At 48.9% G+C, this 23,369-nt stretch overlaps 1 protein-coding gene across 3 annotated transcripts in view; it reads right to left on the bottom strand.

The window, feature by feature from the left end:
• Positions 1 to 707: 707 nt before the first annotated feature.
• The window catches only part of abcd4 (ATP-binding cassette, sub-family D (ALD), member 4), an 80,979-nt gene continuing 58,317 nt past the window's right edge, over positions 708 to 23,369 (bottom strand). Inside the window, exons 16-19 of one of the 3 annotated variants that reach the window (XM_072493461.1) lie at positions 15,218 to 15,270; positions 7,591 to 7,667; positions 5,310 to 5,425; positions 708 to 2,548 (exon numbers count right to left, since the gene is read on the bottom strand). In XM_072493461.1, the coding sequence (XP_072349562.1) occupies positions 2,477 to 2,548; positions 5,310 to 5,425; positions 7,591 to 7,667; positions 15,218 to 15,270 (318 nt within the window). In that variant the 3' untranslated portion in view covers positions 708 to 2,476. Of the gene's footprint in view, positions 2,549 to 5,309; positions 5,426 to 7,590; positions 7,668 to 15,217; positions 15,271 to 23,369 lie in introns of those variants that run through there. The other 2 variants (XM_072493468.1, XR_011938564.1) reach the window with 2 other exon arrangements.

The raw sequence follows: 23,369 nt of genomic DNA, 5'->3' as shown, positions 1-23,369 counted from the left end.
AAGGGCTATACATATGTAAATATGGGGAGGGGAAGGGGCTATACATATGTAAATATGGGGGAGGGGAAGGGGGAAAAGGGCTATACATATATAAATATGGGGGGGGGGGGAGGAAAGGGCGATACATATGTAAATATGGGGGGGGGGGAGGAAAGGGCTATACATATGTAAATATGGGGGGAGGGGAAGGGGGGGGAAAGGGCTATACATATGTAAATATGGGGGGGAGAAAAGGGCTATACATATGTAAATATGGGGGGAGGGGAAGGGGGAAAGGGCTATACATATGTAAATATGGGGGAGGGGAAGGGGGGAAAGGGCTATACATATGTAAATATGGGGAGGGGAAGGGGCTATACATATGTAAATATGGGGGGGGAAGAAAAGGGCTATACATATGTAAACATGGGGGGAGGGGAGGGGAAGGGGGGAAAGGGCTATACATATGTAAATATGGGGGGAGGGGAAGGGGGGGAAGGGCGATACATATGTAAATATGGGGGGGGGAGAAAGAGGGTTATACATATGTAAATAGGTAACAACCTTTTGTAAATTATGTATTCCAATAAAATACCATCAAATAACAAAAAGGGTCAAGGGCTGAGGAGGTGGGGTTATGGGGAGCCAATCGCAAGGTTGAGATCTTGCAAATTGTATATGATCCACACACCTTTGTTCATGTGCAGTGTGTAAAATGAAAACTTCAATAAAAATATATCTTTTTAATAATTAATGATTACAAGAGACAACATCCCTTTAAATACATACCAATTCAATAATTACTTTGCTCTTGATTTCCAGCTTTTTAAAAAATAAACAGTTTAACATTCCTCTGGCACAGCATTCCTAAGTATGAAGAATGAGGGAGACCCATTTGGTCCATACATATGCACCCTGCCAATGCCCTGCTGGTCTTTAAATGCCCCTTAAAGTCTTTGCCTTCACTGCATTACAAGATTTAATCGCTCACTCAGTAAAATCATCTTTATTGATCTTTAATGTAAGAATTACATTTTGAAACAGTGCCTTGTGATCCTACTGGGCTGACTAATGGAGGGTAATATTCTGGGCTCACTTTGTCTATACCCGTTCAGACCTCAGGTACCTCGTTGAGGTCCCGTTAAACCTCTCCTGAACGTTAAGTGCGCCGAATACTCCAGTCTGTCCTTATAGGTCACCTGTGCTGCTCGTGGGCCTCAAGTTAGGCCACTTTGATTGATAGAACATTTCCCACTCGCTGAGCTACATTTCCCACTCGCTGAGCTACCGATAAAACGTGTCACCCTTGTTACATCCTTCATAGTGGCGAAGCCACTCTTCCTGGTTACACCACAGTACAACCAGCCCAACAAGACAAATACGGAGAATGCACTGGAAGAAGATAGCAGCGTCTGGGGGAGATCACACTGCTGTTTCTTTTTTTTTTTAAACCAGTATTTGTTCGCCCTCCCTTATCGCCCTTGAACTTCACCAATTCAGTTAACCTAGTCACACGTAGGCCAGGCCAGGTAAAGACGGCAGATTTTCTTGCCAAAAGGACATTAGTGTCCCAAAAGGATATTCGTGAACCAGATGGGGTTGTGCGACAATCGACAATGGTTTGATGGTCCATCGTTAAATTTTTAATTCCAGATTTTTGTTGAATTCAAATTTCGCCATCTGCCGTGGTGGTATTTGAACCCGGGTCCCCAGAGTATTACCCTGGGTCTCAGTCCAGTGATAATAGCACTGGTGCCACCGCCCCCCAGTTGTACAGGACTCCCCCATCTTGCTCACAACACCTTGAGCAGCTCAGCTAGGTCCGGTTGTTGACGCACACAGAAAAAAAAATCCAGTTTTGAAAGAGTTTATCACGCCCGAATTGGTGTGTTCACATCCTCCGCGTAGCTCAGCAAATGATCAGAAATGAGTGTCTTCCCTGCCTCGTCGTCTGGCTGAGTTGGATTAAGACAGTGCGTAATTCAATTGCACAGGTCAGAGGCCCCAGCTTTGATTACCTAGTCTGGCTCATCCCAACTGAGACAGCAGAGGGAAAAAAGAGACGGGGAACAGCACAAACATGTCTTTACAGCAGTTCATCATTGAAAAATATTCAGTGGTTATTGCTTTTTTTTTTAAAATAGAAAATTTGTATCTCCAGTAGCTGGCATGGAATCATTACCTGTAGACACGCTGTCCTTGGTTATTCGATTATAAATTTAAGTTACAGATCAGAGCCTGGGAGTGTTGAGTGTCTCGATCGCATGGCCGCACTCAGTCATTCTGGCCACCGGTGCATTATTTGGTTCTAAGATCATCAAAAGTATCCAAAATATTAAAAACCTTCCTCAAGCAAAACGAGACCCTGAGGAGAGGGGAACATGAGGCAGAGTTTAACAATCTGGCCGCACTGCTCTGACCGCTCCTAAGTTCCGTTCTTTGGAGTCCAGATGGTTGACAGCAGTTCGACTGAGTGAGAGCGCAGCATCGGAGTCTTTCACCTGCGTTGGTGGATTTTAGCCAGCTCCCATTTCCCATCTCCCAGCAGATGTAACATGGAATCATGATGCTATCCGGGGAAAGAGAGAGAGAGAAAAATAAACGTTAATTTACACACTGAAACTTAAGTAGATTATTTTCTCCCTCTCAGAACATGTGTTGCCAGTGGTTAGCACTGCTGCCTCACAGCACCAGGGACCCGGGTTCAATTCCGACCTCGGGTCACTGTCGGCATGGAGTCTGCACCTTCTCCCCGTGTCTGCGTGGGTTTCCTCCGGGTGCTCCGGTTTCCTCCCACAGTCCAAATAGTGCAGGTTAGGTGGAGCTGTGGGGATTGGGTGGGGAAGTGGGCCTAGGTGCGGTGCTCTTTCAGGTCAGTGCAGACTAGATGGGCCGGATGGCCTCCTCCTGCACTGTAGGAGTTCATAGAATTTACAGTGCAGAAGGAGGCCATTCGGCCCATCGAGTCTGCACCGGCCCTTGGAAAGAGCACCCTCCCCAAGCCCACACCCCCACCCCATCCCCGTAACCCCACCTAACCTGTTGGACACGAAGGGCAATTTAACATGGCCAATCCACCTAACCTGCACATCTTTGAACTGTGGGAGGAAACCGGAGCACCCGGAGGAAACCCACGCAGATACGGGAAGTGCAGACTCCACACAGTCACCTGACCCCGGAGTTCTATGAAACAGCAAATTGAAGAATTAGCATTTTCCCCTCACACCAATCTCCCAAGTCTTCAAAGACTGCTGACCCACTATGGGGCCCACAATTCAGTGGGCGCCAACCCACTGTCACCTCACACGTGTGCCTGGACAACGAAGGCTGCTGGGAAATTTACGTACCAGTTGTTTATCTACTTCTAATGGGTGTCGCTGGTTCAAATCCCTGTTACACTCAACCCTCCCCTGCCAGCACAGAATGAGCGCGCTGAGGTTTGTTGTGGTGGTGGCCTGACCATTGGATGGGATTAACTAACTCAAGACCTACCAGGGACTGAACACTTGACCTTCCTGGCCTGTACTCCCCTTATATCCAGTTCAGCCTCAAAGGGACAGAGTGGAGGGGGTGCTGGCGCGGAACATTTTAGTTTAAAAAGAGCTGTATTGTCATCAGAGGGTCACGGTGGAGGAGACTTACTGAGCTGGACTGCGAGCGAGAACTGAATGAATGCACTCCTTAAAATAGACTCATCCCTGAAAGAGCCCAGCCTCTCTGCACATCCACCCAGTTTCATCAATCTAGACTGTTAGACGTAGGAGCAGAAATAGGTCATTCAGCCCATTGAGTCTGTTCTGCCATTCAATAAGATCATGACTGATCTGATATGATAATCCTCATCGCCACTTTCCCACCTTATCCCAATAACGCTTGATTCCCTTACTGACCAAAAATCTGTCCATCTCAGCCTTGAACACACTTAATGACCCAGCCTCTACAGCCCTCTGTGGTAAAGAATGCCACAGATTCACTGCTCTGAGAGAAGAAATTCCACCTTATCGGTGTATTAAATGGGCAACTCGCCGGTGTTTAGAAGGATGAGAGGGGGTCTGATTGAGGTGTATAAAATACTAAAAGAGATTGATAAAGTATACGTAGACCAAATGTTCTCCCTGGTGGGGAAATCTAGAACGAGAGGTCTCGGATATGAATGAAAAATGAAATGAAATGAAAATCGCTTATTGTCACAAGTCGGCTTCAAATGAAGTTACTGTGAAAAGCCCCTAGTCGCCACATTTCAGCGCCTGTTCGGGGAGGCTGTTACGGGAATTGAACCGTGCTGCTGGCCTGCCTTGGTCTGCTTTCAAAGCCAGCGATTTAGCCCTGTGCTAAACAGAGGATATAGGTCGAGAGGCAGTAGGTTTAGAACTGAGATGAGGAGGAACTACTTCTCGCAGAGGGTGGTGAATTTGTGGAACTCGCTGCCCCATAGTGCGGGGGAATCTGAGTCATTATATAATTTCAAGGAGATATATTTCTGATTTTAAAAATGGGTAAGGGCAGCACGGTGGCACAGTGGGTAGCACTGCTGCCTCACGGTGCCAAGGTCCCAGGTTCGATCCCGGCTCTGGGTCACTGTCCGTGTGGAGTTTGCACATTCTCCCCGTGTTTGCGTGGGTTTCGCCCCCACCACCCAAAAGATGTGCAGGGTAGGTGGATTGGCCACGCTAAATTGCCCCTTAATTGGAAAAAATGGATTGGGTACTCTAAATTTAAAAAACAAAACCGGGTTAAAAGGAAACAGGCGATGGAGATGGATTTGAGACCAGGAGAGAATAGCCAAGATCAGATTGTATGGTGGAGCAGGCTCGAGGGGCTGAATGGCTTACTCCTGCTCCCAATTCAGATGTTCCTCTGTTTCTAACCCCTTACTCTGAGATTGTGTCCACTGTTCCTCGACCCCTCCACAAAGAATGTGGAATGTGGCAACTAGGGGCTTTTCACAGTAACTTCATTGCAGTGTTGATAAAAGCCAACTTGTGACAATAAAGATTGTCATTATTAATAATGACAAACAACCACTCACCTTCCACCCTGTCAAGCCCCTAAGAATGCTATATGCCTTTGTACGGTCGCTTCTCATTCTTTTAAACACCAATGCGTACAGGCCCAACCTACTCAACCTCTCCTCATAAGAAATTCCCTCCATACCCGGATCAACTTGGTGAATCTTCTCTGGAATGCCTCCATTGACAGTACATCTTTCTTCATATAAATCCACTGTATTCTCTCCCTAAATCACACAGAAACACTACGCCCTTCCCTCTCACTGACGTCCATGGAAGAGGTTAGAGTCTCTCCTTGAGAGTAGAATTATTTCCCCTCACCTTCTCCAAGCTGCTGCGGTGACCCACACTGACGACAGTCATCTCCAGCTGCTTGCATGTGTGGTACAGCTCTCCTTCTGTCTCCTCGGTTAGTGCACTTGTAGCTTCATCTAATACTGGGAAGAGGATACAGGACGATTGGGAATCAGGAGATTGCAAGTTTCATTCAAAGCTGGATTGCCAGAAAGGGAAGCTGGGCTGGATGGAGTTTAGAAGAATGAGAGGTGACCACATTGAAACACTTGGAGGCCTTGACAGGGTTGATGTCGAGAGGCTTTTACCCCTGGTTGGAGAGTCGACATAGCCTCACAATAATGGGTTCGCCACTTCAGACTGAGATGAGAAGATTCATTCGCTTAAGAAGGTTGTGGGGCAGCACGGTGGCGCAGTGGGGTCTGATTGAGGTGTATAAAATACTAAAAGAGATTGATAAAGTATACGTAGACCAAATGTTCTCCCTGGTGGGGAAATCTAGAACGAGAGGTCTCGGATATGAATGAAAAATGAAATGAAATGAAAATCGCTTATTGTCACAAGTCGGCTTCAAATGAAGTTACTGTGAAAAGCCCCTAGTCGCCACATTCCGGCGCCTGTTCGGGGAGGCTGTTACGGGAATTGAACCGTGCTGCTGGCCTGCCTTGGTCTGCTTTCAAAGCCAGCGATTTAGCCCTGTGCTAAACAGAGGATATAGGTCGAGAGGCAGTAGGTTTAGAACCGAGATGAGGAGGAACTACTTCTCGCAGAGGGTGGTAAATTTGTGGAACTCGCTGCCCCATAGTGCGGGGGAATCTGAGTCATTATATAATTTCAAGGAGATATATTTCTGATTTTAAAAATGGGTAAGGGCAGCACGGTGGCACAGTGGGTAGCACTGCTGCCTCACGGCGCCGAGGTCCCAGGTTCGATCCTGGCTCTGGGTCACTGTCCGTGTGGAGTTTGCACATTCTCCCCGTGTTTGCGTGGGTTTCACCCCCACAACCCAAAGATGTGCAGGCTAGGTGGATTGGCCACGTAAATTGCCCCTTAATTGGAAAAATATATATATAATTGGGTACTCCAAACTTATATTTAAAAAAATTGCGGAAGATTATCAGCTGTGATCTCATTGAATGGCGGTGCAGGTTCGCGGGCTGAATGGCCTACTCCTACTTTTTATGTCCCTCTGAGGCAGTGGATATCATGCAGTCCACTCATCTCTGGTATTAGTTTCCAATCTAATCCATGACAGAAGTTGTGCAGAAACAGGCCACTTGGCCCAACCAGTCAATGCTAGGATCGAATCTCCACACGAGTCCCTCCTAGACTAACCCCAATGTAGCTTCCCCTTTGAATAGCAATTATGCTATTCACCTCAACTGCTCCATGCGGTGTTAAGCTCCCTCAACCAAGTTCCCTGTCCAACTCACAGGATAATTGGTAAGTTGCATCATTAGATTAACAGAGTTGGTACTGTCCAGTTAGGAGCCTGACAACAATAAGGACTTTCATTCCATTGTGCTGGGTTGGAATTAAACCCAGGACTCTCAAAAAGGAAAGTCACTTATGTTAATCCAACGCACCATCTGGACTCAAGAGCTTCATCATCGAGACATTTGAGAGAGATTGGGAAATAAAACACGCTGAATATTTTTATATCAGAGTTGCAAGGACCGAAGGAACAGAAGGTTCAGGTTTCAGGAACACCCATCTCGCAGCACCATCTGACCGATAATGCACAGCAGATGGTTCTGTTTTCGGAGTTATTTTTGGGACAGTATATACAATTCACAGATGCTCCGTTGTGCTATGAAACAGGTGGCATGTTGGCCCTCGTGTTCTCCCGTTGAGTTTATGCTGTACCACTTGGGCATGGGTAAAATGGAGACGTCTCACCGTGACCAGCCCAGGTATGCTTTCATTTCGCAGGCCTGGGTCATTATTTCCAGAGTGGCCCCAGGTGTATTCTGTCTTCCTTCAACTGGAACAGCAGCTGGATCCACCCGCTGCCCATCTGCTGTCAGCACAGCTGAAGCAGGAACTCCCAGCGTTGGCCTCAATTCTTAACAAACGCCGTCCCCCTGAAATTATCCAACCTCAACAAGGTCCCCAAGACCCAACCAAATCCACTCTCCAAAATGGACAGAGCAACTTTGGAAGTTTAGAGTGAGCAAAGGACTTTATCAAAACCAGCCAATATGAACCTTCAAGGTGAGCATCAGGGGTCTCCAGCTCAGGCTGGTCTGTACTCTGTTGAAGAATGGATTCAGCTTCTGGGGGGGGGGGGGTGCTGATGAACACAAACCTGCGTATTTAGGCTGGTGATAGAAGAGCCGCGTGAAGGACAGTCTCTGCATTTCTCCCGGAGATAGGACATCATACCTGGAGAGCAACAACATGAACAGGCCAATCAGATCCCAAACGTTTGCCCGTTAACCATCAGGGAAGGAAGTAGAAAAGAGATTTTCAGACCAAGTTATTCAAAGTTGTCGGGTACAATCTGCCCACCTCACACAATCGACCTAATCCTCACTCAAGTCTCCTGAAGGAGGCAATGGAGCCCAGCAACAGCCTCCAAGTTGACGAATCTTCTTGAAATGTCATGCTGTCTTCCCAAGGTAATTGAGCAAAAGCTCCAGGGCAGCACAGTAGCATAGTGGTTAGCACTGTTGCTTCACAGCTCCAAGTTCCCAGGTTCGATTCCTGGCTTGGGTCAGTGTCTGTGCGGAGTCTGCACATCCTCCCCGTGTGCGCGTGGGTTTCCTCCGGGTTCTCCGGTTTCCTCCCACAGTCCAAAGATGATAGCCATGATGTGGAGATGCCGGCGTTGGACTGGGGTGAGCACAGTACGAAGTCTTACAACACCAGGTTAAAGTCCAACAGGTTTGTTTCGATGTCACTAGCTTTCAGAGCGCTGCTCCTTCCTCAGGTGAGCAATTCACCTGAAGAAGGAGCAGCGCTCTGAAAGCTAGTGACATCGAAACAAACCTGTTGGACTTTAACCTGGTGTTGTAAGACTTTGTACAGTCCAAAGATGTGCAGGTTAGGTGGATTGGCCATGCTAAATTGCCCTCAAGTGTCCAAAAAGGTTAGGTGGGGTTACTGGGTTACAGGGATAGGGTGGAGGTGTGGGCTTGGCTAGGGTGCTCTTTCCAACCGGTGCAGACTCGATGGGCCGAATGGCCTCCTTCTGCACTGTAAATTCTATGATTCTGTCCCACAAATTGCAAAACTCAAGACAATTCAATTTTTTTTTCATTTTTCCAATTAAGGGGCAATTTAGCATGGCCAATACACCTACTCTGCACATCTTTGCGTTGTGGGATGGCGTCACGGCGGCGCAGTGGTTGGCATTGCTGCCTACGGCGCTGAGGACCCGGCTTCGAATCCCGGCTCCAGGCCACTGTCCGTGTGGAGGTCGCACGTTCTTCCCGTGATTGTGTTGGTCTCACCCCCACAACCCAAAGATGTGCAGGGGAGGTTAGTTGGCCATGCTAAATTGCCCCTGAAATAGGAAAGAAAATTGGGTACTCGAAATTTAAAAAAAAAATAAAATCTTTGGGTTGTGGGGGTGGAACCCACACACACACTGGGAGAATGTGCAAACTGCACACCATAGGGGCCGGGATTGAACCCGGGTCCTTGGCGCCGTGAGGCAGCTGTGCTAACCATTGCGCCACCCTCAGACAATTCAATTCTTTTTTTTTTTTATAAATATGTTTTATTGAAAATTTTTTCCCAAACAACAATTTTTCCCCACTTACAAAGCAAACGCAACAATAATACAGAAATTTTTAACAATACACAAGTAACAAAACCCCATTATCTTTGACCTAAACTAAATTAAACCCCCCCCCCCCACACTTCCCCCTGGGTTGCTGCTGCTGGTCATCTGTCTTCCCTCTAACGTTCCCCTAGGTAGTCGAGAAATGGCTGCCACCGCTTGGTGAACCCTTGAGCCAATCCTCTCAGGGCAAACTTTATCTGCTCCAGTTTAATGAACCCCGCCATATCATTTACCCAGGCCTCCAGTCCAGGGGGTTTCGCCTCCTTCCACAGGAGTAGGATCCTGCGCCGGGCTACTAGGGACGCAAAGGCCACAACGTCGGCCTCTTTCGCCTCCTGCACTCCCGGCTCTTCCGCAACTCCAAATAGAGCTAACCCCCAGCCTGGTTTGACCCGGGCCTTCACCAGCCGCGAAATCACTCCCGTCACTCCCTTCCAATGCCGGGCACGCCCAAAACATATGTGCGTGGTTTGCCGGGCTCCCGCCACACCTCCCACATTTGTCCTCCACTCCAAAGAACCTTCTCAATCTTGCTCCTGTTATGTGTGCTCTATGTAGCACCTTAAATTGAATCAGGCTAAGCCTGGCGCATGAGGAAGAAGAATTTACCCTGCTTAGGGCATCAGCCCACATACCCTCCTCTATCTCCTCCCCTAGTTCTTCTTCCCACTTTCCTTTTAGTTCGCCCACCGACTCCTCCCCCTCTTCCCTCATCTCTCGGTAAATCTCTGACACCTTGCCCTCTCCGACCCACACCCCTGAAAGCACCCTGTCCTGTATCCCCTGTGTCGGGAGCAACGGAAATTCCCTCGCCTGTTGTCTAGTAAACGCCCTCACCTGCATATATCTCAAGAAATTTCCCCGGGGCAACTTATACTTTTCCTCCAATGCTCCCAAGCTCGCAAAAGTCCCATCTATAAATAAATCTCCCACCCTAATTCCCAACTGGTACCAGCTCTGAAATCCTCCATCCATTCTTCCTGGGGCGAACCTATGGTTGTTCCTGATTGGGGACCCCACCAGGGCTCCCCGCACCCCTCTCTGTCGCCTCCACTGTCCCCAGATATTCAATGTTGCCGCCACCACCGGGTTCGTGGTAAACCTTTTAGGTGAGATCGGTAGCGGCGCCGTCACCAGCGCCTCTAAACTCGTCCCTTTACAGGACTTTCTCTCCAGTCTTTTCCACGCCGCTCCCTCACCCTCCATCATCCATTTACGTATCATTGCCACATTGGCGGCCCAATAGTAATCGCCCAAGTTCGGTAGTGCCAATCCTCCTCTGTCCCTACTACGCTGAAGGAACCCCCTCCTTACTCTCGGAACTTTCCCTGCCCACATGAAGCTCGTGATGCTCCTGTTTATTTTATTAAAAAAGGTCTTGGTGATTAGTATAGGGAGACATTGAAATACAAATAAGAACCTCGGGAGGACCATCATCTTAATTGCTTGCACCCTGCCCGCCAGCGATAGAGGCTGCATGTCCCACCTCTTGAAGTCCTCCTCCATTTGTTCTACCAACCGTGTCAGATTAAGTCTGTGCAAGGTTCCCCAGCTCCTAGCGATCTGAATCCCCAGGTATCGGAAGTTTCTTTCCACTTTCCTTAGAGGCAAGCCTTCTATCTCACTACTCTGGTCCCCTGGATGTATCACAAATAATTCACTCTTCCCCATGTTTAGCCTATACCCAGAGAAATCCCCGAACCCCCTCAAAATTTGCATAACCTCTATCATCCCCCCCCCCGGCTGGGTCCGACACGTATAACAATAGGTCACCCACGTATAACGAGACTCTGTGTTCTTCTCCCCCTCTAATCACCCCTCTCCATTTCCTGGAGTCTCTCAACGCCATGGCCAGAGGTTCAATTGCCAACGCGAACAACAATGGAGACAGCGGGCATCCCTGTCTTGTTCCCCTATATAGTCGGAAATACTCCGATCTATGTCGACCTGTAACTACGCTTGCCGTTGGAGCCCCATAAAGAAGTCTAACCCAGCTAATAAACCCGTTCCCAAACCCAAACCTCCTTAACACTTCCCATAAATACTCCCACTCCACCCTATCAAATGCCTTCTCTGCGTCCATTGCCGCCACTATCTCTGCCTCCCCCTCCACTGGGGGCATCATTATCACCCCTAATAGTCGTTGCACGTTAACATTCAGTTGTCTCCCTTTTACGAACCCTGTCTGGTCTTCGTGCACCACCCCCGGGACACAGTCCTCTATCCTCGATGCCAGTACCTTTGCCAACAATTTGGCGTCCACGTTCAATAATGAAATGGGTCTATAGGACCCGCACTGCAACGGATCTTTATCCCTCTTCAAAATTAATGATATCGTCGCCTCCGACATCGTCAGGGGTAGAGTCCCCCCTTCCCTGGCCTCATTGAACGTCCTCACCATCAACGGGGCCAACAAGTCCACATATTTTCTGTAATATTCCACCGGGAACCCGTCTGGTCCCGGGGCCTTCCCTGCTTGCATGCTTCCCAGTCCCTTAATAACCTCGTCCACCCCAATCGGTGCCCCCAGGCCTACCACCCCCCCGCTCCTCCGCTTTCGGGAACATCAATTGGTCCAGGAACTGCCGCATCCCCTCCTCTCCCTCTGGGGGTTGAGACCTATACAGTTCCTCATAGAAGGTCTTGAACACCTCATTTATCTTTCCTGCCCTTCGCACCGTGTCTCCCCTTTCGTCTCTAATTCCTCCTATCTCCCTCGCTGCTGCCCTCTTTCGCAATTGATGAGCCAACAGGCAACGAGCCTTTTCCCCATATTCATACCTCCTCCCCTGTGCCTTCCTCCACAGTACCTCCGCCTTTCTGGTGGTCAGAATGTCAAATTCCGTCTGGAGTCGTCTCCTCTCCCTGTACAATTCCTCCTCCGGGGTCTCTGCAAATTCCCTATCCACCCTTAAAATCTCCCCCAGTAATCTTTCCCTTTCCTTGGCCTCTGTTTTCCTTTTGTGGGCCCCAATGGAGATCAGCTCTCCACTGACCACCGCTTTTAGTGCTTCCCATACCACTCCCACAGGGACCTCGCCGTCATCATTGACCTCCAGGTATCTCTCAATACACCCCCGCACTCTTGCACACACTCCCTCATCCGCCATCAGTCCCACATCTAATCGCCAGAGTGTTCTCTGCTCCCTTTCCTCTCCTAATTCCAGGTCCACCCAATGTGGGGCATGATCCGAAACCGCTATGGCTGAGTACTCAGCTTCTTCCACCCTAGAGATCAACGACCTTCCCGAAACAAACAAATCTATCCGGGAGTACACTTTATGGACATGGGAGAAGAAGGAAAACTCCCTAGCCCTAGGTCTAAGAAATCGCCATGGATCCACTCCCCCCATTTGGTCCATAAACCCCTTAAGTACCTTGGCCGCTGCCAGCCTTCTTCCGGTCCTTGAGCTGGATCTATCTAGCCCCGGGTCCAGCACCATATTAAAGTCCCCTCCTAAAATCAAGTTTCCTACCTCCAGGTCCGGTATACGCCCCAGCATCCGTCTCATAAATCCCGCATCGTCCCAGTTTGGGGCATACACATTAACCAACACGACCTCCATTCCCTCCAGCCTGCCACTCACCATTACATATCTACCTCTGCTATCTGCTACAATGTTCTTTGCTTCAAATGCTACCCGTTTCCCCACCAAAATGGCCACCCCTCTATTCTTTGCGTCCAGTCCTGAGTGGAACACCTGTCCCACCCATCCTTTCCTTAACCTAACTTGGTCCGCCACCTTTAGGTGCGTCTCTTGGAGCATAACCACGTCTGCCCTTAGTCCTTTCAAATGCGCGAGCACTCGGGCCCTTTTTAAATCGGTCCGTTCAGGCCTCTCACGTTCCACGTGATCAGCCTCACTAGGGGGCTACCTGCCCCCCTCCCGTGTCGACTAGCCATTACCTTCTCTAGGCCAGTCCCATATCCCGCCTCCGCGCTCCCGCTCGCTCCCCCAGCGTCGCACACCATCCCCGCCCACCCACTCTTTAGCCATTTCCTTTTGGATTTCCGCAGCAGCAACCCAGTTGTCCCCCCCTCCCTCCCCTCTCCTCCTCCTCCTCCCCCCCCCCCCGCTAGATCTCTTTCTAGCATGATTGCTCCCCCCATATTACTTCCGTAAGTCAGCTGACTTCAACTGACCCCGGCTACTCCTGCTCACTCCTCGACCCCCCCCGTGTGGGGAACTCCCATCCGCCTTGCGCCTGTCTTCCCGCCTTATTCTTTCTGGCGCGGGAACATCCCTTTACCTGACCCGCCTCTTATGGCGCAGCTCCCTTTCCCCTCCCCCTCCCCTTCCCCAACTATGTCCCGTCTTTCCCCCCTCACCTGCGCCCACATTTCCCCAATGTCACCCCCCTTCCCAATTTACTTCTCAATTAACTTCAACCATAACATTAACAATAACATTTCCTGCAGCATCAGTCCCTCAGTTCCGATCCAATTTCTCTTCTTTGATGAAGGTCCATGCTTCCTCCGCCGTCTCGAAATAATGGTGTCTCTCCTGATACGTGACCCATAGTCTTGCCGGCTGCAGCATCCCGAACTTCACCTTCCTTTTATGCAACACCTCTTTGGCTCGGTTGAAGCTCGCCCTCCTTCTCGCCACCTCCGCACTCCAATCCTGGTACACCCGTACCACTGCATTCTCCCATCTGCTACTCCGCACCTTTTTAGCCCATCTCAGGACCTCTTCTCTATCCTTAAGGCGGTAAAATTGCACGATTATCGCCCTGGGTGGTTCTCCCGCTTTTGGTCTTCTCGCCGGAATCCGATTTGCCCACTCCACCTCCAAGGGGCCCGTAGGGGCCTCAGCACCCATCAGTCAGCTCAGCATCGTACTTGCGTACGCTCCACAGTCCACTCCCCAGTATCCGAAGGTTCTTCCTTCGCGCTCCGTTTTCTAGGGCCTCGATCCTTTCAGTACACTTTTTATGAAGTGCCTCGTGCGTCTGTGTCTTAACCGCCAGGCCCAGGATCTTGTCCTCAATATCTGTCACCTTCTGCTCCACCACGCGGAGCTCTGTCTCCTGGGTCTTTAGTGTCTCCTTGAGCCCCTCAATTGCCTGTAGCATCGGTGTCAGCACCTCCCTCTTCAGCAGCTCCACGCACCGTCTCACAATTTCATCCTGCTCAGGCCCCCATGTCGCCTGCGCTTTCTCCGCCGCCATCTTGTACTTCTCTCTTTCTGACCCTTTGGTCGACGATTCCTCGCGCTGCAGCCGCCGCCGCCGGTTTTTTCCTCCTTCGTTTGGGGGGGGGGGGGGGGACTCCCTTCTCACACACCCCACACCGGGTTGCGTCGTCGAAAAATTCCCCGTTGGGGCTCTTAAAAGAGCCCGAAGGTCCGTCGGAGCTGGAGCCGCCGAAACGTGCGGCTAGCTAGGCATCACCGCAACCGGAAGTCCAGACAATTCAATTCTAACCAGCAGCACATAATGTCACCGCTCCTACGATGGCTTTCGTACGTTTATCCAACAAATGACAGAGCAGCAAGGTAACAAGCTCATTCCCAGCCGAGATAGTTGAGAGCCAGTCTGTTAGGATAGCATCAGGACCCTGGAATTTCTCTCACTGGTCAATGGCCAATGGCATGTGCTGAGAGCATGGACACTGTGATTCACGGTGATGACCCGCTGATGGCAAGGTTATGGCACTCACCGTAACTCGAGGTTTGCATGTGAATAACAGTTATGCATGGTTCGATGGCACCTTGCCTCAAGGAGCTGACTGGCTTTAGGGAAGGGACCTGCCGTCCTTACCTGGTTTGGTCTTCCTGTGACTCCAGACCCATAACAACATGGTTGACTCTTAAATGCCCAAGCAAGCCACTCAGTTGTAGTCAACCACGTCAAGGAAAAATGGCTATGACATCTTTATAATGGCCTCTAACATTTTCCCAATGACTAATGCTAGGCTAAATGGCCTATAGTTTCCAGCTTTCTGTCTCCCTCTCTGTGACCAGGCCTTATTTAAATAACCCACTGGCCCCAAACCGGTTAGTAATTTAGCCTCAAATTCATTTCAGGCAGAATGAATGATGTGGGCGTCGCAATAGAGTGAAAAATTTGCACAGGAATTTTTTAAAGCTTGGTGGTCAAAAACTCATAAAGCAAGGACTCCAAATAAGAATCAGTGTCTCACCAATTCCAATCCACTCTCTCATCCAGCCCGCCAGTCCTCTTCAGGAGTGACACCTTAAAGTAAGAAAAACCTAATCAATTTGATTGTAACTCCTCCAGTGTCCTAGCCGTTGGCCAGGTGGGTAAGGGTTAGGGACTACAGCAGCCTTGCCTAGTTGTCTGGTTGGGTTGAGCTCTGAACGTTCCTCTTAGCACCAGCCCAGACAGCCCGTTATCTTCCACCTTCAGCAGAGAGCCAAGAACATCAGAGCAGGAAATGCCAGAAATACTCAGCACGCCAGGCAGCATCTGTGGAGAGAGGAGTTCTGACAACGGGTCATCAACCTGAAACATTAGCTGTTTCGGCTGTGTGTTCAAGTAGCTCATTCTTATGTATACGTTTCTGATCTGCGTTATAGACAAAGAACAGGGATTGGGACTAATTGGATAGCTAGGAGCCAGCACAGAACCATGGACCAAATGCTCTCCTTCTGTATTGCAATTAGATTCCAGTCTGTAACTCAATCCCGGGTATCGGATATTCTATATATAAACCATCTGAACCCCTCGACTAGATTCCAGTCTGTAACTCACTCCCGGGTATCTGATATTCTATATATAAACCATCTGAACCCCTCGATTAGATTCCAGTCTGTAACACACTCCCGGGTATCCGTTATTCTATATATAAATCATCTGAACCCCTCGACTAGATTCCAGTCTGAAACTCAATCCCGGGTATCCGTTATTCTATATATAAACCATCTGAACCCCTCGATTAGATTCCAGTCTGTAACACACTCCCGGATATCCGTTATTCTATATATAAATCATCTGAACCCCTCGACTAGATTCCAGTCTGTAACACACTCCCGGGTATCTGTTATTCTATATATAAATCATCTGAACCCCTCGATTAGATTCCAGTCTGTAACACACTCCCGGGTATCCGTTATTCTATATATAAATCATCTGAACCCCTCGACTAGATTCCAGTCTGTAACTCACTCCCGGGTATCCGTTATTCTATATATAAACCATCTGAACCCCTCGATTAGATTCCAGTCTGTAACACACTCCCGGGTATCCGTTATTCTATATATAAATCATCTGAACCCCTCGACTAGATTCCAGTCTGTAACTCACTCCCGGGTATCCGTTATTCTATATATAAACCATCTGAACCCCTCGATTAGATTCCAGTCTGTAACACACTCCCGGGTATCCGTTATTCTATATATAAACCATCGGAACCCCTCGACTAGATTCCAGTCTGTAACTCACTCCCGGGTATCCATTATTCTATATATAAACCATCTCAACCCCTCGATCAGATTCCAGTCAGTAACTCACTCCCAGGTATCTGTTATTCTATATGTAAACCATCTGTACCCCTCAATTAGATTCCAGTCTGTAACTCACTCCCGAGTATCTGTTATTCTATATATAAACCATCTCAACCCCTCGATTAGATTCCAGTCTGTAACGCACTCCCAGGTATCGGTTATTCTATATGTAAACCATCTGAACCCCTCGATTAGATTCCAGTCTGTAACTCACTCCCGGGTATCCACTATTCTATATATAAACCATCTGAACCCCTCGATGAGATTCCAGTCTGTAACTCACTCCCAGGTATCTGTTTATTCTATATATAAGCCATCTGAACCCCTCGATTAGATTCCAGTTTGTAACTCACTCCCGGGTATCCACTATTCTATATATAAACCATCTGAACCCCTCGATTAGATTCCAGTCTGTAACTCACTCCCGGGTATCCACTATTCTATATATAAACCATCTGAACCCCTCGATTTGATTCCAATCTGTAACACACTCCCAGGTATTCACTATTCTAGAAATAAACCATCTGAACCCCTCGATTAGATTCCAGTCTGTAACACACTCCCAGGTATCTGTTATTCTATATATAAACCATCTGAACCCCTCGACTAGATTCCAGTCTGTAACTCACTCCCGAGTATCTGTTATTCTATATATAAACCATCTGAACCCCTCGATTAGATTCCAGTCTGTAACTCACTCCCGAGTATCTGTTATTCTATATATAAACCATCTGAACCCCTCGATTAGATTCGTCTGTAACTCACTCCCGAGTATCTGTTATTCTATATATAAACCATCTGAACCCCTCCATAAGACCATAAGACATAGGAGCGGAAGGCCATTCGGCCCATCGAGTCCACTCCACCATTCAATCATGGCTGATTTCAACTCCATTTACCCGCTCTCTCTCCATAGCCCTTAATTTCTCGAGAAATGAAGAATTTATCAACTTCTGTCTTAAAGACACTCAACGTCCCGGCCTCCACTGCCCTCTGTGGCAATGAATTCCACAGACCCACCACTCTCTGGCTGAAGAAATTTCTCCTCATCTCTGTTCTAAAGTGTGGAGATGCCGGCTTTGGACTGGGGTGAGCACAGTACGAAGTCTGACAACACCAGGTTAAAGTCCAACAGGTTTGTTTCAATGTCACTAGCTTTCGGAGCGCTGCTCCTTCCTCAGGTGAATGCAGAGGTCTGTTCCAGAAACACATATATAGACAAATTCAAAGATGCCAAACAATGCTAGGAATGCGAGCATTAGCAGGTGATTAAATCTTTACAGATCCAGAGATGGGGTAACCCCAGGTTAAAGAGGTGTGAATTGTATCAAGCCAGGACAGTTGGTAGGATTTTGCAGGCCAGATGGTGGGGGATGAATGTAATGCGACATGAATCCCAGGTCCCGGTTGAGGCCGCACTCATGTGTGCGGAACTTGGCTATAAGTTTCTGCTCGGCGATTCTGCATTGTCGCGGGTCCTGAAGGCCGCCTTGGAGAACGCTTACCCGGAGATCAGAGGCTGAATGCCCTTGACTGCTGAAGTGTTCCCCGACTGGAAGGGAACATTCCTGCCTGGTGATTGTTGCGCGATGTCCGTTCATTCGTTGTCGCAGCGTCTGCATGGTCTCGCCAATGTACCACGCTTCGAGACATCCTTTCCTGCAGCGTATGAGGTAGACAACGATGGCCGAGTCGCACGAGTATGTACCTCGTACCTTGTGGGTGGTGTTCTCACGTGTAATAGTGGTATCCATGTCAATGATCTGGCACGTCTTGCAGAGATTGCCATGACAGGGTTGTGTGGTGGCGTGGTCACTGTTCTGAAGACTGGGTAGTTTGCTGCAAACAATGGTTCGTTTGAGGTTGCGCGGTTGTTTGAAGGCAAGTAGTGGGGGTGTGGGGATGACCTTGGCAAGATGTTCATCGTCATCAATGACGTGTTGAAGGCTGTGAAGAAGATGACGTAGTTTCTCCGCTCCGGGGAAGTACTGGACGACGAAGGGTATTCTGTCGGTTGTGTCCCATGTTTGTCTTCTGAGGAGGTCGGTCCGGTTTTTCGCTGTGGCGCGTTGGAACTGTCGATCGATGAGTCGAGTGCCATATTCCGTTCGTACGAGGGCATCTTTCAACGTCTGTAGATGTCTGTTACGCTCCTCCTCGTCTGAGCAGATCCTGTGTATACGGAGCGCTTGTCCATAGGGGATGGCTTCTTTAATGTGTTTAGGGTGGAAGCTGGAGAAGTGGAGCATCATGAGGTTATCCGTGGGTTTGTGGTAAAGCGACGTGCTGAGGTGACCGTCCTTGATGGAGACGAGTGTGTCCAAGAATGCAACTGATTTTGGAGAGTAGTCCATGGTGAGTCTGATGGTTGGATGGAACTTATTAATGTCATCGTGTAGTCGTTTCAGTGATTCTTCGCCGTGGGTCCAAAGGAAAAAAATGTCATCCATGTATCTGGTGTAGAACGTCGGTTGAAGGTCCTGTGCGGTGAGTAGGTCCTGTTCAAACTTGTGCATGAAGATGTTGGCGTATTGGGGTGCGAATTTGGTCCCCATGGCTGTTCCGTGCGTCTGGATGAAGAACTTGTTGTCGAAGGTGAAGACGTTGTGATCCAGAATGAAGTGGATGAGTTGCAGAATTGCGTCTGGAGATTGGCAGTTGTCGGTGTTGAGTACTGAGGCTGTTGCAGCAATGCCGTCGTCATGGGGGATGCTGGTGCAGAGTGCCGAGACGTCCATTGTGACGAGGAATGTTCCTGGTTCAACTGGCCCATGGGTGCTGAGTTTCTGTAGGAAGTCCGTCGTGTCGCGACAGAAGCTGGGTGTACCTTGTACGATGGGCTTCAAGATGCCCTCGATGTAGCCAGGGAGGTTCTCACACAGGGTCCCATTGCCTGAAACGATAGGGCGGCCTGGTGTGTTGGCCTTATGTATTTTCGGGAGGCAGTAGAGATCTCCAATGCGGGGAGTACGTGGGATGAGAGCACGTAGGGTGCTCTGAAGATCTGGATCCAAGGTCTTGATCAGTCTGTTAAGTTGGCGGATGTGTTCCTTGGTCGGATCTGCGGGTAACTGTCTGTAGTGTTCTTGGTTGTTCAGTTGTCGGTATACTACTTTGCAGTAGTCCGTTCTGTTCAGTACGACAGTGGCCCCTCCTTTGTCTGCTGGTTTGATGACGATGCTGCGGTTGGTCTTGAGAGCGCGGATGGCATTGCGTTGTGCTTGGGTGACGTTCGGGGCTGTCTTGTGAATGCGACTGATGAATCTGGCATTGACACGACTCCTGACGGCTTGAGCATACATGTCGAGTCTAAGGCAGCGGCCTCCGGAACAGAACAGAGCGGACGACTGCAAAGTAGTATACCGACAACTGAACAACCAAGAACACTACAGACAGTTACCCGCAGATCCGACCAAGGAACACATCCGCCAACTTAACAGACTGATCAAGACCTTGGATCCAGATCTTCAGAGCACGCTACGTGCTCTCATCCCACGTACTCCCCGCATCGGAGATCTCTACTGCCTCCCGAAAATACATAAGGCCAGCACACCAGGCCGCCCTATCGTTTCAGGCAATGGGACCCTGTGTGAGAACCTCTCTGGCTACATCGAGGGCATCTTGAAACCCATCGTACAAGGTACACCCAGCTTCTGTCGCGACACTACGGACTTCCTGCAGAAACTCAGCACCCATGGACCAGTTGAACCAGGAACATTCCTTGTCACAATGGACGTCTCGGCACTCTACACCAGCATCCCCCATGACGACGGCATTGCTGCAACTGCCTCAGTACTCAACACCGACAACTGCCAATCTCCAGACGCAATTCTGCAACTCATCCACTTCATTCTGGATCACAACGTCTTCACCTTCGACAACAAGTTCTTCATCCAGACGCACGGAACAGCCTTGGGGACCAAATTCGCACCCCAATAAACAACATCTTCATGCACAAGTTTGAACAGGACCTACTCACCGCACAGGACCTTCAACCGACGTTATACACCAGATACATGGATGACATTTTTTTCCTTTGGACCCACGGCGAAGAATCACTGAAACGACTACACGATGACATTAATAAGTTCCATCCAACCATCAGACTCACCATGGACTACTCTCCAAAATCAGTTGCATTCTTGGACACACTCGTCTCCATCAAGGACGGTCACCTTAGCACGTCGTTTTACCGCAAACCCACGGATAACCTCATGATGCTCCACTTCTCCAGCTTCCACCCTAAACACATTAAAGAAGCCATCCCCTATGGACAAGCGCTCCGTATACACAGGATCTGCTCAGACGAGGAGGAGCATAACAGACATCTACAGACGTTGAAAGATGCTCTCATACGAACGGAATATGGCACTCGACTCATCGATCGACAGTTCCAACGCGCCACAGCGAAAAACCGGACCGACCTCCTCAGAAGACAAACATGGGACACAACCGACAGAATACCCTTCGTCGTCCAGTACTTCCCCGGAGCGGAGAAACTACGTCATCTTCTTCACAGCCTTCAACACGTCATTGATGACGATGAACATCTTGCCAAGGTCATCCCCACACCCCCACTACTTGCCTTCAAACAACCGCGCAACCTCAAACGAACCATTGTTTGCAGCAAACTACCCAGTCTTCAGAACAGTGACCACGACACCACACAACCCTGTCATGGCAATCTCTGCAAGACGTGCCAGATCATTGACATGGATACCACTATTACACGTGAGAACACCACCCACCAGGTACGAGGTACATACTCGTGCGACTCGGCCAACGTTGTCTACCTCATACGCAGCAGGAAAGGATGTCCCGAAGCGTGGTACATTGGCGAGACCATGCAGACGCTGCGACAACGAATGAACGGACATCGCGCAACAATCACCAGGCAGGAATGTTCCCTTCCAGTCGGGGAACACTTCAGCAGTCAAGGGCATTCAGCCTCTGATCTCCGGGTAAGCGTTCTCCAAGGCGGCCTTCAGAACCCGCGACAACGCAGAATCGCCGAGCAGAAACTTATAGCCAAGTTCCGCACACGAGTGCGGCCTCAACCGGGACCTGGGATTCATGTCGCATTACATTCATCCCCCACCATCTGGCCTGCAAAATCCTACCAACTGTCCTGGCTTGATACAATTCACACCTCTTTAACCTGGGGTTACCCCATCTCTGGATCTGTAAAGATTTAATCACCTGCTAATGCTCGCATTCCTAGCATTGTTTGGCATCTTTGAATTTGTCTATATATATGTTTCTGGAACAGACCTCTGCATTCACCTGAGGAAGGAGCAGCGCTCCGAAAGCTAGTGACATTGAAACAAACCTGTTGGACTTTAACCTGGTGTTGTAAGACTTCGTACTGTTCTAAAGTGACTCCCTTTTATTCTAAGGCTGTGCCCCCGGGTCCTAGTCTCCCCTGCTAATGGAAACAACTTCCCTACATCCACCCTATCTAAGCCATTCATTATCTTGTAAGTTTCTATTAGATCTCCCCTCAACCTCCTAAACTCCAATGAATATAATCCCAGGATCCTCAGACGTTCATCGTATGTTAGGCCTACCATTCCTGGGATCATCCGTGTGAATCTCCGCTGGACCCGCTCCAGTGCCAGTATGTCCTTCCTGAGGTGTGGGGCCCAAAATTGCTCACAGTATTCTAAATGGGGCCTAACTAATGCTTTATAAAGCTTCAGAAGTACATCCCCGCTTTTATATTCCAAGCCTCTTGAGATGAATGACAACATTGCATTTGCTTTCTTAATTACGGACTCAACCTGCAAGTTTACCTTTAGAGAATCCTGGACTAGGACTCCCAAGTCCCTTTGCACTTCAGCATTATGAATTTTGTCACCGTTTAGAAAATAGTCCATGCCTCTATTCTTTTTTCCAAAGTGCAAGACCTCGCACTTGCCCACGTTGAATTTCATCAGCCATTTCTTGGACCACTCTCCTAAACTGTCTAAATCTTTCTGCAGCCTCCCCACCTCCTCCATACTACCTGCCCCTCCACCTATCTTTGTATCATCGGCAAACTTAGCCAGAATGCCCCCAGTCCAGTCATCTAGATCGTTAATATATAAAGAGAACAGCTGTAGCCCAACACTGAACCCTGCGGGACACCACTCGTCACCGGTTGCCATTCCGAAAAAGAACCTTTTATCCCAACCCTCTGCCTTCTGCCTGACAGCCAATCGTCAATCCATGTTAGTACCTTGCCTCGAATACCATGGGCCCTTATTTTACTCAGCAGTCTCCCGTGAGGCACCTTATCAAAGGCCTTTTGGAAGTCAAGATAGATAACATCCATTGGCTCTCCTTGGTCTAACCTATTTGTTATCTCTTCAAAGAACTCTAACAGGTTTGTCAGGCACGACCTCCCCTTACTAAATCCATGCTGACTTGTCCTAATCTGACCCTGCACTTCCAAGAATTTAAAAATCTCATCCTTAACAATGGATTCTAGAATCTTGCCAACAACCGAGGTTAGGCTAATTGGCCTATAATTTTCCATCTTTTTCCTTGTTCCCTTCTTGAACAGGGGGGTTACAACAGCAATTTTCCAATCCTCTGGGACTTTCCCTGACTCCAGTGACTTTTGAAAGATCATAACTAACACCTCCACTATTTCTTCAGCTAGCTCCTTTAGAAATCTAGGGTGTAGTCCATCTGGGCCCGGAGATTTATCAATTTTTAGACCTCTTAGTTTCTCTAGCACTTTCTCCTTTGTGATGGCTACCATATTCAACTCTGCCCCCTGACTCTCCGGAATTGTTGGGATATTACTCATGTCTTCTACTGTGAAGACTGACGCAAAGTACTTAT

This window comes from Scyliorhinus torazame, chromosome 2 (assembly GCF_047496885.1).
Source record: "Scyliorhinus torazame isolate Kashiwa2021f chromosome 2, sScyTor2.1, whole genome shotgun sequence".
NCBI lineage: Eukaryota > Metazoa > Chordata > Chondrichthyes > Carcharhiniformes > Scyliorhinidae > Scyliorhinus > Scyliorhinus torazame.
This window is presented reverse-complemented; position numbering and strand designations above follow the sequence as displayed.